The 13,652-nt window shown below is 41.6% G+C and overlaps 1 protein-coding gene across 2 annotated transcripts in view; it reads right to left on the reverse strand.

Moving 5' to 3' along the window:
* sh3pxd2b (SH3 and PX domains 2B) overlaps positions 1–13,652 on the reverse strand; it is a 213,176-nt gene that overhangs the window by 143,485 nt on the left and 56,039 nt on the right. For both annotated transcript variants that reach the window (XM_078411577.1, XM_078411576.1), the window contains exon 3: positions 3,982–4,057. In XM_078411577.1, the coding sequence (XP_078267703.1) occupies positions 3,982–4,057 (76 nt within the window). The remainder of the gene's footprint in view (positions 1–3,981; positions 4,058–13,652) is intronic.

Below are 13,652 nucleotides of genomic sequence, written 5' to 3' on the forward strand. Positions count from 1 at the left end.
CGAACCTTGCGGTACCCCACTGGTCACTGCCTGCCATTCCGAAAGGGACCCATTTATCCCCACTCTTTGCTTTCTGTCTGTCAACCAATTTTCTATCCATGTCAGTACCCTACCCCCAATACCATGTGCCCTAATTTTGCCCACTAATCTCCTATGTGGGACCTTGTCGAAGGCTTTCTGAAAGTCGAGGTACACCACATCCACTGACTCTCCCTTGTCAATTTTCCTAGTTACATCCTCAAAAAATTCCAGTAGATTTGTCAAGCATGATTTCCCCTTCGTAAATCCATGCTGACTCGGAATGATCCCGTTACTGCTATCCAAATGCTCAGCAATTTCGTCTTTTATAATTGACTCCAGCATCTTCCCCACCACTGATGTCAGACTAACTGGTCTATAATTACCCGTTTCCTCTCTCCCTCCTTTCTTAAAAAGTGGGATAACATTTGCTATCCTCCAATCCACAGGAACTGATCCTGAATCTATAGAACATTGAAAAATGATCTCCAATGCTTCCACTATTTCTAGAGCCACCTCCTTAAATACTCTGGGATGCAGACCATCAGGCCCTGGGGATTTATCAGCCTTCAGTCCCATCAGTCTACCCAAAACCATTTCTCAAGATCGGAACACAAATATACATTGAAGAAACTGCTTGTCCATTCACTGGGATGACAGGCCTTAACAGGAAGGTGAAGGTCTGCTTGTGTCCAATGAGGAGCAGTCATTGCCGGAGCCATTGTCAGGATATATTAATTGGACCACCACATGAACAAGGGCAGCATGGTGGCGCAGCGATAGTGTTGCTGCCTTATAACACCAGAGACCTGGATTCGATCCTGACGACGGGTGCTGTCTGTACGGAGTCCGTATATTCTCCCTTTGACCACGTGGGATGCTCCGGTTTCCTTCCACCCTCCAAATACATAGAGGTTTGTATGTTTATTGGGTTTGGTAAGTTGCAAAATTGTTCCTAGTATGTAGGAGTGTGTTAGCATACAGGCTGATCGCTGGTCGGCGTGGACTCGGTGGGCCGAAGGGGCCTGTTTCTGCGCTGTATCTCTGAAGTCTAAAGTCTAAATTACGACGAGCCAGATAGCTGAATGGTCCGAGGAAGGACCTCTTCATTGGTGGGAGTATGAGTCAATCACACGGATGCCGCCCCTGGTGGTCAGCATCGCTTCCATGTTACATGGTCATCACTTGGAGAGGCCTGGCTTCAGCATCTTCTCCCATCTCCAACCCATCATTCCAATTCAGGCCCACATTCTCAATGGAATTAGCCACTGTGTTCTAGTGTTACTCAGGAATAACCCCACACACTGCCTACCCTATTCTCAATGGAAATTACCTCGTCATGAGATCAAAGTCAGCGGCTGTTTGTGTTTCTTGTAGCTACATTGACGTTTCTGGAATGGCATGCTTGCAAAGAAGTAGCGTAGTTACAATTTATAGCACCATCTTAATGTGCATTTCCATACAACCAATCATTACGCTATGGAACACTATAAACACCATCAGCATCGAACTACAAACTAACTGGGTTTCACCAAGGACTTTAGGCTTTGTCTTGTTTTAGCACTATATTGGGGTTTTTTAATTTATTGAACTGCATTTTCTTCTGTTCGTTCGTTATATTATCTGTTAAGAACCGTGTTTATCAACCTGTTGTACGACTGCTGCAAGTAAGAATTTCACTGTTCCATTCGGTATATATGACAATAAACACTCTTGATCTTGACTCTTGATACATTATACTTTGCAGCTTTTTAAATAATATGGATAAACTCAGTAAATATAAATACCAATGCTCGCTAAACATAATGCGATAACTGATACAAAAAATACACCCGCAACGGAGGCTATATTTGCTCATTTCAATGCTACTTTCAGTTTTACTTCGCTTTTGTTAGAAAATGGGAAATATGAAGCTGAGATCCAGACATAAGCACAAGGGAATAACAACTCCAGACTCTGCAAAATCAATGGTCAAACATTTGTGCACATTTGTAATTTTGTACATAACAACCAATCAGATAACTAAAAGGACAATGAAAATCGGTATTAAGCTTTATATTTGCTGGTACAGTAAGCTATTCTATACGTAAAGCATTGTTACTTTAACTGGAAAGTTTACAATATACAAATGCAAAAAGTGCAGCTCGAAGCAGCAAGAATCTGTGACTATGGTGCTTCTTTCAGCGAGGTGCCCTTTCAAACTAAGGTCAGAACAAATCTTCGGGTCAGATATTTGGCTGGAACTGAAAGCTCATGCATTCAGTCTGCTGAGCAATGGTGCTATTGGAACTGCAAAATATCAAACCACCCCCTCACTCTGATGAGCAAAGAAAGCAAGACGAACTGCAGACTGAGAAAACTGAGATTACAATTCTAAAATAATAAATCAAGATGGCAGAGAGCTGAAATTGGAAAATAATAAAGCATTAAGTTGCTGGAAATAGGAGTTTGAAAGCTGAACTTTTAAATTTAAAAAAAGTACTACTGTGTCTTTCTCCTGGTTCTCATCAGTTCCAGTCTCATCACATCACACATGCTGTCAAACCGCTGCTAAGATATCAACCTTTGTGCACGATCATATAATCAAATAGCTAGAGTTTCTCTTTATACATTTTGTCTAATATCATAGCAGACTTCGGTGCTCACTGGTCTTTCAACTACATAACTGTTGCACTAAGTCCATTTACCAACCACAATTACATTTTATGGAATCAGTGGGCTAATGGCATCTTAGATTATATATTTTTTAATCAGTTGAATATGAAAGAAACTGCTTACCAACATGTTGTTTATATCACAAATAATGATATTTTTATTGAAAATAATCAACCAATTTAGGTAAATTATTGTGTGCTGGATTATAAATCAATCCTTATTGTAAAAACAAAACCCCGCATGGTCACTAAACTTCGCTGAATTGACTTTGCCACCATGTTCTCACCCACAGGCTATACTATTTAGTTTAGAGATACAGCGCTAAAACATGTCCTTTGGCCCACCTAGTCCATGGCGACCAGCGATCCCCATAGACTAGCACTACCCTACACACTAGGAACAATTTACAATTTTACCAAAGCCAATTAACCAACAAACCTGTATGTCTTTGGAGTGTGGGAGGAAACCAGAGCACCCGGAGAAAACCCACGTGATCACCGAGGGAACGTACAAACTCCATACAGACAGCACCCATATTCAGAATTGAACCTGGGTCTCTGATGCTCTAAGGCAACAACTCTACCACTGTCCACAGTGCCACCCTATCTACTGTTAACCAAATGAAAAAAAAAGCGCTTTTTTTCCCCAGCTTCAAGCTAACCTATTCCAGCAGTGGGGAATGCTGACCAAATTTGCCTGTGATGCCTCTTTATGCAGCTTATGGAGTTAGTGTAACAATTTTTTATATGAATCCATAAATTTAGTATTTATCACAAATTGTGCTTCTGAAACACATGTATTATCTTTCGCCCCCTGGCTTGTAATAGTGACGACTCACCTGTGTACGCACAAACAATGCAAGCACTCTATGTATCCAAGATATACAAGCTATTTATGAGCACACCCAGTCACACGCAACTTTGTAATCACTGGATTTTGAATGGGAACAATGGCTAAAAACATCTCTTCCACTCCCAATGCAACACATTGAGCAGAGCTAAAAGTGTGCCTTTCCAATCTGCAATATTGCTATTTTATGTGGCTATTTTATGTGGATCACACACCCAGTACATTTAATCCCAGAAGCATTATCTGAATGAGCAAATCTTGTTTTCAGACATGCAATCATAGCACTGATGTCATGAAGACAATTGTAACATTTTACAACCAAAATCCATTGTGCACTTGTGCATTATATTCTGACTATTGCAGATAGACATCTGCCAGTCCCACCTTTGGGACCTAAAGAACAGAACTTAAGGGAGAAAGATGATAGGGGGGAGAAAATAGACAGCAGTGTTACTTTACCTGGCAGGAAAGGAATATAACGCTGCTTGGGATCTTTCTGGCCTCCCTCCACTGGGAACGTATCCAACAGCTGCATCTGCACAACACAATATGCAGAATGAGAAAAAGTACTTGCAAAAACAAAATGGTAAACCTATTTACTTAAAAACAAATTAAAACAGGAAGCTTTCTGTGAATAAAGCATTAATTAGTGTGAAATGCAATTTGCCCAGATATGCTGTTTAACTCATTTGCTATGCTTAAACGAGACCTTTCAATAGATCTCATTATTAATATATTTCCCTTACTGCCTACAGCAGAAATATTTTCCACACTATTACCACATCAATTCATCATTCAACCATGAACCAGGTACAGAATTGTTTCAATGTAAACTGATTCTTCATTGATCTTCTTTTATAATCAAGACATCCTATATTTGACAACACATAAGAGAGAAATTTTAGGATTTTTGTTTTTACCTTAGTGTTTGTTCAGCTCAACTTGAGGCAAAGTTATTGTAGCAATGTTTCACTCAAAATAATGATAATCGCAAAGATCACAAAGGAGTACACCGACAGAGTGTTTATTCCGAATGTGGTGGAAAGTGGTAAAAAAAAGTAGGCATTAAAATCATGCACAAGTATTTGCTTCTTAAAATCTTCCTTGCAATTCTGAAAAGCATAAACCGAAAAATGCAGGAAATACTCAAAAAGTCAGCCAATATCAATAAAGGCAGAAACATAATGTTGCTGATTACTTTTCGTCAGAATAAAGTTAGAAATTAAACATGTTTTATGTTGCACAAGAGGTAGGTGGGAAGTGTAAAGAACAAAAAGAAAACTTGTACTCAGGAGGAAACGAGAGACAGACACAAAAAGTTGGAGTAACACAGTGGGCCAGACGGCATCTCAGGAGAAAAGGAGTAGGTGATGTTTCGGATCAGGACCCTTCTTTAGAGTCTAAGTCTGAAGAAGGGTCTCAACCCAAAAGGTCACTTATCCCTTTTCTCCAGAGATGCTCTCTGACCCATTGAGTTACTCCAATGTCTTGTCTATCTTCGGTTTAAACCAGCATCTGCAGTTCCTTCCTACACAGGAGATTTGTGAAAACAGATTACATAAGTGACAGAGGTGGTGGCTCCATTGGCAAAGGTTTATTGATCATATTTGACCTTGCTGCAGATGTAAATAGGAGATGAATGAAAACAGAGAACTGAATGCAAAAGGCAAAGAAAACAAACAGATATAAAACATTGGAAGCAAAACACTGCAGATGCTGAAATATCTGGAAAAAAGTGCTACACCTACTCAACACATCAGGCTGGAGACATAATGAAATAAATAATTACCACTCAGAACCAGAAAACTTAGCCAGCAAACGCGCTTTAAATTGTGGGAAGGAAGAGAGATGAAACGAACAAAGAGAATGTGTGTGATGAGTTTGAGACTAAGAGAGACTGAATGTTCAAGTGGTTCTGGTGACTCTGGGTCATAAATTGCAACGGTCTGAAGGAAGTGTGCAAAGGGAATGAGAAAGAGAGAAAGGAAAGAAAGCGCCACAACTACGCGAGACAAAATAAAACAGAGGCAGGATTTGTGGAGAACAACTACTGGCTTAACAATATAGGTTAATGACTTTTCATCAGAACTGGCCAATTCTCATAAAAGTGGAAAGGCTGGTTATGCATGACTGTTGAATTCTATGTCCAGTCCTAAGGGTTGCAATGAGCCTGGTCAGAAGGAGAGTAACATCTCTTCAAGTTTGCACTGCGCTCAGCTGAACCAGCTGTTTAAATTAGCTCATCAACTTTTTGTTTCCTGTTCAGATGCTGTTCTGGCACCTCCTGCATCCACATCATCCCCATCATGGCCTTACCACGTGAGATTCACACAGTTATTCTCCACAAATTGTCCTGAGACTAGTTCATAGTTTATTCAGAAATCAGCATTAAAGGTGCACATTCTATCCGATATAAACATAGCATAAAAAGTAAGGAAATTTGTGTTTGGTAGATTATTTCTTTGTTGTAACAATGCTTCTTGGCAATAAATCTTATACCGTTGGAAAGCCTGTTTATTTCCCTTTTAAATGGTGCCACATTTGTAAGGAACATGCATTTGTGGGATGAGCAGCAGCGCTGAGTATGTGGGTTGTGCCCATGAAAAATCTGCCAAATCTTCTCTGCCAATGCCAAACAGCTTATTCTGCCATTGACTCTTGTTCGGTGTTGTTTGGTGGATTGGATGATTGAAGTCTGAAGAAACAAGACATATTGGCAATTTAACAATTTATTCATTTAATAAACAGGAGCCTCAGTAGCCTGTGGAAGAACCATACACAGCCACAACAGCCCGGCACCTCCTCCGCATGCTGGTCACCAGCCTGGTCACACACTGTTGTGGGATGGCATCCCATTCTTCAACCAGCATTTGTCGCAAGTCAGCCAACGTGGTTGTGTTGGTCACTCTGGCACGAACAGCACGCCCAAGCTGATCCCACAAGTGTTCAATGGGGTTGAGGTCAGGACTGCTGGCAGGCCATTCCATCCTCTCCACTCCCAAATTCTGGAGGTAGTCTCTGAGAAACCCTGCTCTGTGGGGGCGAGCATTGTCATCTTGGAGGATAGAGTTCGGTCCCAGACTGTGGAGATATGGGATTGCCACTGGTTGTAGAATCTCATCTCGATATCTCTCTGCATTGAGATTGCCTCCAATGATGACAAGCCTCGTTTTTCCAGTGAGGGAGATGCCGCCCCACACCATCACACTGCCTCCACCAAAAGATGTTACTCTATCGGTGCAGCAATCAGCATAGCGTTCTCCGCGTCTTCTCCACACTTTGTCCCTATGATCCAACTACCGTAGGCAGAATCTGGACTCATCGCTCAACATAACGTTCCTCCACATGTTTAGGTTCCAGTGCATGTGTTGCCGACACCAGCGCATACGGGCCTGACGGTGAAGGGCAGTCATGGCAGGCCTCCTGGCAGCCCTATGAGACCGGAGATCGGCTGCGTGCAGTCTGTTCCGAATTGTCTGGGCAGAGAACCGTCGGCCATATCGTCCTGCAAACCTTGACTGCAAATCTGTAGAAGACAGCCTACGGTTCCTAAGTGCTGACAGGGTGAGGAAACGGTCTTCTTCGGGTGTCGTCTTCTTGGGACGCCCACTTCGTGGCCTGTCTCTGACATCCCCCGTTATATGGAACATGGCCTTCACTTTGGAGATGGTACTAGGGCTCACTCCAAATAATGCCGCAACTTGGTTTTGCGGAACACCAGCTTGAAGTTGCCCTATCGCACGGGGCCTATCCAGATCAGTCAAACGTGGCATGCCGATTCTTGGAGCAGACACCTACTGACCACTGTAGCAGGGCCCATGCTCACAGATGCTGCCAATCAGGTGCCAATCAGGCACCTGATTGTCAGCATCTGGGGGTACCAGAAGCTCAAAACAAGAGTCAATAGCAACAGCAGAATAAGCTGTTTGGCATTGGCAGAGAAGATTTGGCAAATTTTTCATGGGCGCAATCCATATACTCAGCTCTGCTGCTCATCCCACAAATGCATGTTCCTTACAAATGTGGCATCATTTAAAAGGGAAATAAATAGGCTTTCCAACGGTATAAGATTTATTGCCAAGAAGCATTGTTACAACAAAGAAATAATCTACCAAACACAAATTTCCTTACTTTTTGTGCTATGTTTATTTGAATGGAGGCTCACTGTTGCACTGATTTCAATATAAACTTGTTCTTCATATGCCGAGTCTGGATAAAATTTTAACAGTATGGGCAGCAAGGGTAAAGCATTCTATTCCTCCAGATTTCACCGAAACATGGATGAAAGCAAAAGTGCTGACATTAAAAGACAAGTTCTGAACACCTTTCTGGCACCTTGACGTGTAAATATACTGCTCTGGGATTAATCTGGCCTTCTGCAACCTCTGACACAGTCAAGTTCTTACCCTTTGATTTACCCAAGCACCAGTGGGTCGTCTCAAGGCAGCTAGCTAGATGTTTGCCCAATGCCCAGGAAATAACACCAATTGTACCCGCCGGAAAGACTTGTGGACAGTTGATCCCAAATCCACTGGCTTCTTGCCCGTCTATTAAAATGTCACTCTCAAGGAGAATATAAAAATAAGAATGAAGGAAATGGGGAAAAAAAATACAGTAAAAAAAAAAAGAAAGGAAAAATAATAATAGAAATTGATAAGCAAAAGTGAAATTATGAAGAATTGACACAAAATGCTGGAGTAACTCAATGGTCAGGCAGCATCTCTGGAGAAAAGGAATAGGTGACTTTCAGCTCAGAACCCTTTTTCACTCAGTCTGAATCAGCATCTACAGTTCCTTCCGACACAGTAAAATTATGAACATCTTTTAGTGTTTGGAATGTTTAATTTCATTTGGTTTTGCTTTTCAATTTCGTTTTCAGTTTTTTTTAAACTTACTTTCAATTGATCTTTCTTGTATTTTCTCCCACTTCATTTAACGGTGCCATTCAAAGGAATATAAACTTCACTATACTCAGATCATAACCTCGCGTTTTTAAAAAATGATCTTAATTCCCCAATATACTGCCTTTCCATCACCAGGGTATGTGCAATTCCAATGTATTTATAGATTATCATTTGAATGGAACATTTCTAACAGGATTAGTGCATGTTAGTAATGATGAGGGATATTTAAATTAAGCAATATTAACTTGGTATCAAATATAACATACTATTTTCAACAAGAAGCCTTAAAGAGCAGCCTAAAATCTGACAGAAACTATGCAAGAGATCCCATGCCACCCAGCTCTTGGAACAAAATGTAACAGGGTGGTTTGGAGTCTATGATGAACATTACTGAAATTACAGAATCCAGACACCAAGCTTGTTCAACCATCTTAAGATCTGATGCTTGCCACACTGGATAGGATTAACAAAAAGTCATCTTCATCTGGTGAAAGAACAATCTCATAACTGTCCACAAAAGGAGCAACAAAAGTTGTCTTCATTTGGAAAAGGAACAATTTAATCGTTGTCCACAATAGCTCCAAAATATGCCACTGTATCCTTCTGAGGTTAAGTGAATCATTAGAACTGAATGCTACGCCTAACGTTATAACCCTTCGTCTCCACTGAAACAAGAGGATATTTGTATGGATCCAGTATTCCGTTGCAAGGGCACACAGTTAATGCGTCCACTTCCAAAATGCCTGCGGCAACAAAATAACAAGAGGCCAGCACTAAAAAACCTGTTCCAAATAAAATAAGAGGATCTGCTTGAAATTACTGGTGGTGTTTCTAATTAGCAGATACACAGTCATGTGCCTATTGTCGACTGACAATTCAGAGCTGTGTTCAACAGCTGAGCCATGGCAAAAAAAGTGAAGACGTTCACAAATTTATTCTCCAAGCACAGGTTTCAAAAACTTGTAAAGATTTAAACATTATCATCAACACAGCTCCAGCATGCTTGACAGAGCAATCACATACATAAGCTTTAAAATAGCATGCAATGCTTTACTGGTTAAAAAAAACTGCTAAAGTTATCTTCTGTTTATAACTCTGTCCAAATGCAACCACTGCCCACAGCTCCTCGAAATAAACTCTGACCCGGTCGTGTATTCATGTACGAGAACTCCACGGGTTATGAACAGATTTTTATGAGGTTCAAAGGCGGAGCCCAGTCTTGTCTGAATTGTTCAGCATTATAAGAGAAATATCAGTACTTGGACACTACACAGATCTGACAACCTGTCGATTGCAGGGGTGGATTCTCAGACTACAATTTGAGGAAAAATACGATTTTATAGGAAGTGCAGATTCATAGGAGGGAACTGCAGACATTGGTTTACACCGAAGATAGACACAAAATGCTGGAGTAACTCAGCAGGACAGGCAGCATCTCTGGAAAGAAGGAATGGGTGATGTTTCAGGATGAGACCCTTCTTCAGACCTAATTATTATTTTGGTTCAATGTCTTTCATTACTTCAAATGGCTTTTAAATTATCTTGTGATTTAAAATAAAAACGTTCTAAGAAAATTCTTGAAAATCTTTAGATTGAAGAGATATCTATCCATTACTAAAACTCTGATCTTGCATATTTGTGGGAGTGTTTGTTTATTTGTGCTTATATTAGTTTTTGAAACAACCCCTGGGGGAGTTTTAACAGGGGTTATGGGGGGATGGAGTGGGCGAGGGTGGGGGGGGGGGTGAGGGCGGGATAAGGGGGGGGTTGAGGGGGGATGGTGTGAGTGAGTGGGGGGGAGGGGAGAAGGGGGCATAAGGGGGGGTGGGTGAGGGAGGGGAGATAAGGGGGGGAGGTGGGAGGATAAGGGGGTGTTGAAGGGGGATGGAGTGGGGATGGGGAGGAGGGGGGATAAGGGGGATGGAGTGGGTGAGGAGGAGGGGGATAAGGGGGGTTGAGGGGGGATGGAGTGGGTGAGTGGGGGGAAGGGGAGGGCGGAAGTGGGGAGGAGCTAGACCAACGCAGGAGAGGTTTGGGGGTTGAGGGGGATGGAGAGTGGGTGAGTGACCAACGCAGGAGAGGTTTGGGGGTTGAGGGGGATGGAGAGGTTGGGTGAGTGGCTGAGGGGGGAGTGGAGGAAGGGGGGGATAAGGGAGGTTAAGGGGGATGGAGTGGGTGAGTGGGGGGGGGGGAGGGAGAGGGGGGAGTGGGGGGGAGAGGGTTGTTGGACCAATGCAGGAGAGATTTGGGCCCAACAGGTCCACGGGCTAGTTAGTATATTTTAAAATGTTTGTATGCATCGAGCTTTGACAGAAGCCAGGGTTTTCCTTCTTCGTTCCCTCTAAAAGGCTGACAGAGATGTTTGGGAGCGGGACCTCTGCACTGCACCGTGCTGGCTCCAGCTGGCATTCAATCCTTGCTACTGGGCTCTAGGAGGCTGTGCGAGATTATCTCACCATCCAGAGTGCACCAGGCACAAGTATGTGGGGAGAGCAGCCTGTGGGTATGCCCAGTGGATACAGTGGACCACAATTAAGCCTAATGAATCAATCAATTAAAAAAAGTAGACAACACTGGGTTCATTTAATTTTTTTAAAATTAAGGGGCATCTAACCACAAAGTGCAGAGCAATAAAATTAAATTCAAAATTGTCAGATAAAGTAACCATTGTTGCATCTATGATAATGTCTATTCTTCTATTAACATACCTGCCAAATCTAATGACTATTCCTTAAATTTCCCCAGTGTGGGACGAATAAAGGAATATATTATTATTATTATGGATGTTCATTCAAATTGTGTAGATCTTGCCTGGGTCCCACCCTGAAGGTAAAACTCCCACTGCTGCCTGCCCTGCTCCAGGCTCCTACTATTCTGGTATCCTTCTCTGAATCGAGGCCAGTGAGTGAAAACCAGACTTGCCCAGGTCCAAACTGCCAGCATCTAAATCTACATCCAAGTCCAGCTGCTGGGCAGATCTATTGACAGGTTAACAAGGACAAAGGTGAAGCCTGAATGTGACCTGAATGTACTTTGATACATCAGGACCTGTGAAAGTAGCAGGTGTACACAATCTAAGTCTGAAGAGTCTCAATTTAAAACGTCACCTATTATTTTTTCTCCAGAGATCCTGCCTCACCCACTGAGTTACTCCAGCATTTTGTGTCTATCTTCAGTGTAAACCAGCACCTGCAGTCCCACCGAGATAATCTAGGTGTTGACTAAAAGTTGCAGAATAAAAGCCAATATTTGGTTCTCCAGAAATGCTTAACCTTCTATGATGAAGCCTTGCGTACAGGCAGAGTGTTGACCTGCGATTACAGATATTTCTTCATGCTTCTGAGGTTTCAGTTTGGAGCCGTCTTCCACCACAATTACTGCCAAGGTGTCAGACATCTGTGATTCACTCACCACACTCAGTGTGGAAAAATGAACCTCCTTCAACCCTGTGCAAATAGGATCAGTTTCAAAAGTTCTCAGTGGCAGTTTCCAGACCTACACTGAGATCAAAGCTCCACTTATAGCATGGCAAAGAATAATGTTGGGCAATATGTTCTGGTTTAGGAGAGTGGTTGACTTTTCTTTTCAAATGGAGAGCCAGACCTGATTTATGAGGTCAACCTTGAATTATTATTTTTTGCTTCTATAGAGTGACTGAGGAGAGAGTGAATGCGACTGCACTCCATGCTCTTTTGATCCCACATTAAATATATATTCGCCGAAAGGCAACAATATAGGGTACAAAATAATTAAATGCGTAGTTGGAAAGAGTACAGAGAAGATTAACAAGGATGGTGCCAGGACTCAAGTGCCTAAGACGTAGGGAGAGGTTAGGCAGGCGAGGATTTTATTCCTTGGAGCGCAGACAGAGGAGTGATCTTACAAAGGTGTATAGAATCATGAGGAGATTAGATAAGGTGAATGCACAGTCTTTTTCCCAGGGTATTAGAATCAAGAACTAGAGGGCTTAGGCCTAAGAGGGCATAAGAGAAAGATTTAATAGGAACCCGAGGGATAACTTTTTCAGAGAAAAGATGGTGGGTACAGGGAACGGGAAAGTAATTGAGACAGGTAAAATAACAACATTTAAAAGACATTTGGATAGGAACATGGATAGGAATGGTTTAGAGGGATATGAGTTTAATGCAAGCAAATAAGTCCAGCTTACATGGGGCATCTTAGTTAGTATGGACAAGTTGGGCTGTCGTTTCTGTGCTGTATCGACTCCATTGCCCTAAATGAAATATATGCACTGGATTTCACTGCATGTTAATTCAGATATGCATTCATTGTTCTTGGGCAATCTGCTGAGCAAGTACATCGTCATATGTTCTGGAAAAAAGAATTTTGACATTAAATATATGTTCAGTGAAAGAATATAAACGCAAAGAAATTCCATCAAGTAACAAAATGTCTTTAGAACTTAAAACCAATGGAAGCGAAGGATATTTCCTGTATGCGTAGCATGGTCTGCTGTATGATAATCTAGAGGTTGTCCCTGAAGCCGAATCAGTATTCCTTTATTTCCACCAGGAAAACTGTAAACGAACTTCTCTACTGTGGTTGTCCATCTATGTCAGTATGGTCTCACTCGTGGTTCCAAACTTGTGGGGCGCATTCTCATTCCCCTTTCAACATCCAAAGACATATGGTCCCAATATGATAGCAGAACACAGGACAATATTCCCCAATGGAAACCATCACTTAAGGAGCTCCCATCAGGTGAGGTCATGAAGGCAAGGTGATGCTAAGTCAGTTGTGCTTGGACTATGGCCTTAACATTATTTTTGCTCATTATATGCAGTACATCCAAAATTTCAATTTCAAAACTTTCCAGTACATTGCATTCTCATCTCTGAAACTTCAACGAACACGAGTTCAAATTCTTTGCATGGTGTCACTTCGGACGGGGCAATATCAACAAATTTGCATCAACAAATTGACTGGCCAAAATATTTTAATTCTGAGAAATGTAATAAAACAGTTGTCATGGATTCATCCTTGCATATATTTACATCACAAATTAAAATTTTTGAAATTTGAGCAATATTCTTTCATTCACTTTTCAATTCAGCCTCATTATTCTGATACACAACTCTTTCAGATATTATTCTAAATGGGATGATATAGTTTGGATGAATTATGTCCCTCTACTGCTCAAATTGCAGTGAAAAAAATAAACTGTATTACTTAAGTTTGTACTTCCTTCACATTAATAAAAAGCTA

The sequence above is a fragment of the Rhinoraja longicauda genome, chromosome 14 (genome assembly GCF_053455715.1).
Source record: "Rhinoraja longicauda isolate Sanriku21f chromosome 14, sRhiLon1.1, whole genome shotgun sequence".
Taxonomy (NCBI): Eukaryota; Metazoa; Chordata; class Chondrichthyes; order Rajiformes; family Arhynchobatidae; genus Rhinoraja; species Rhinoraja longicauda.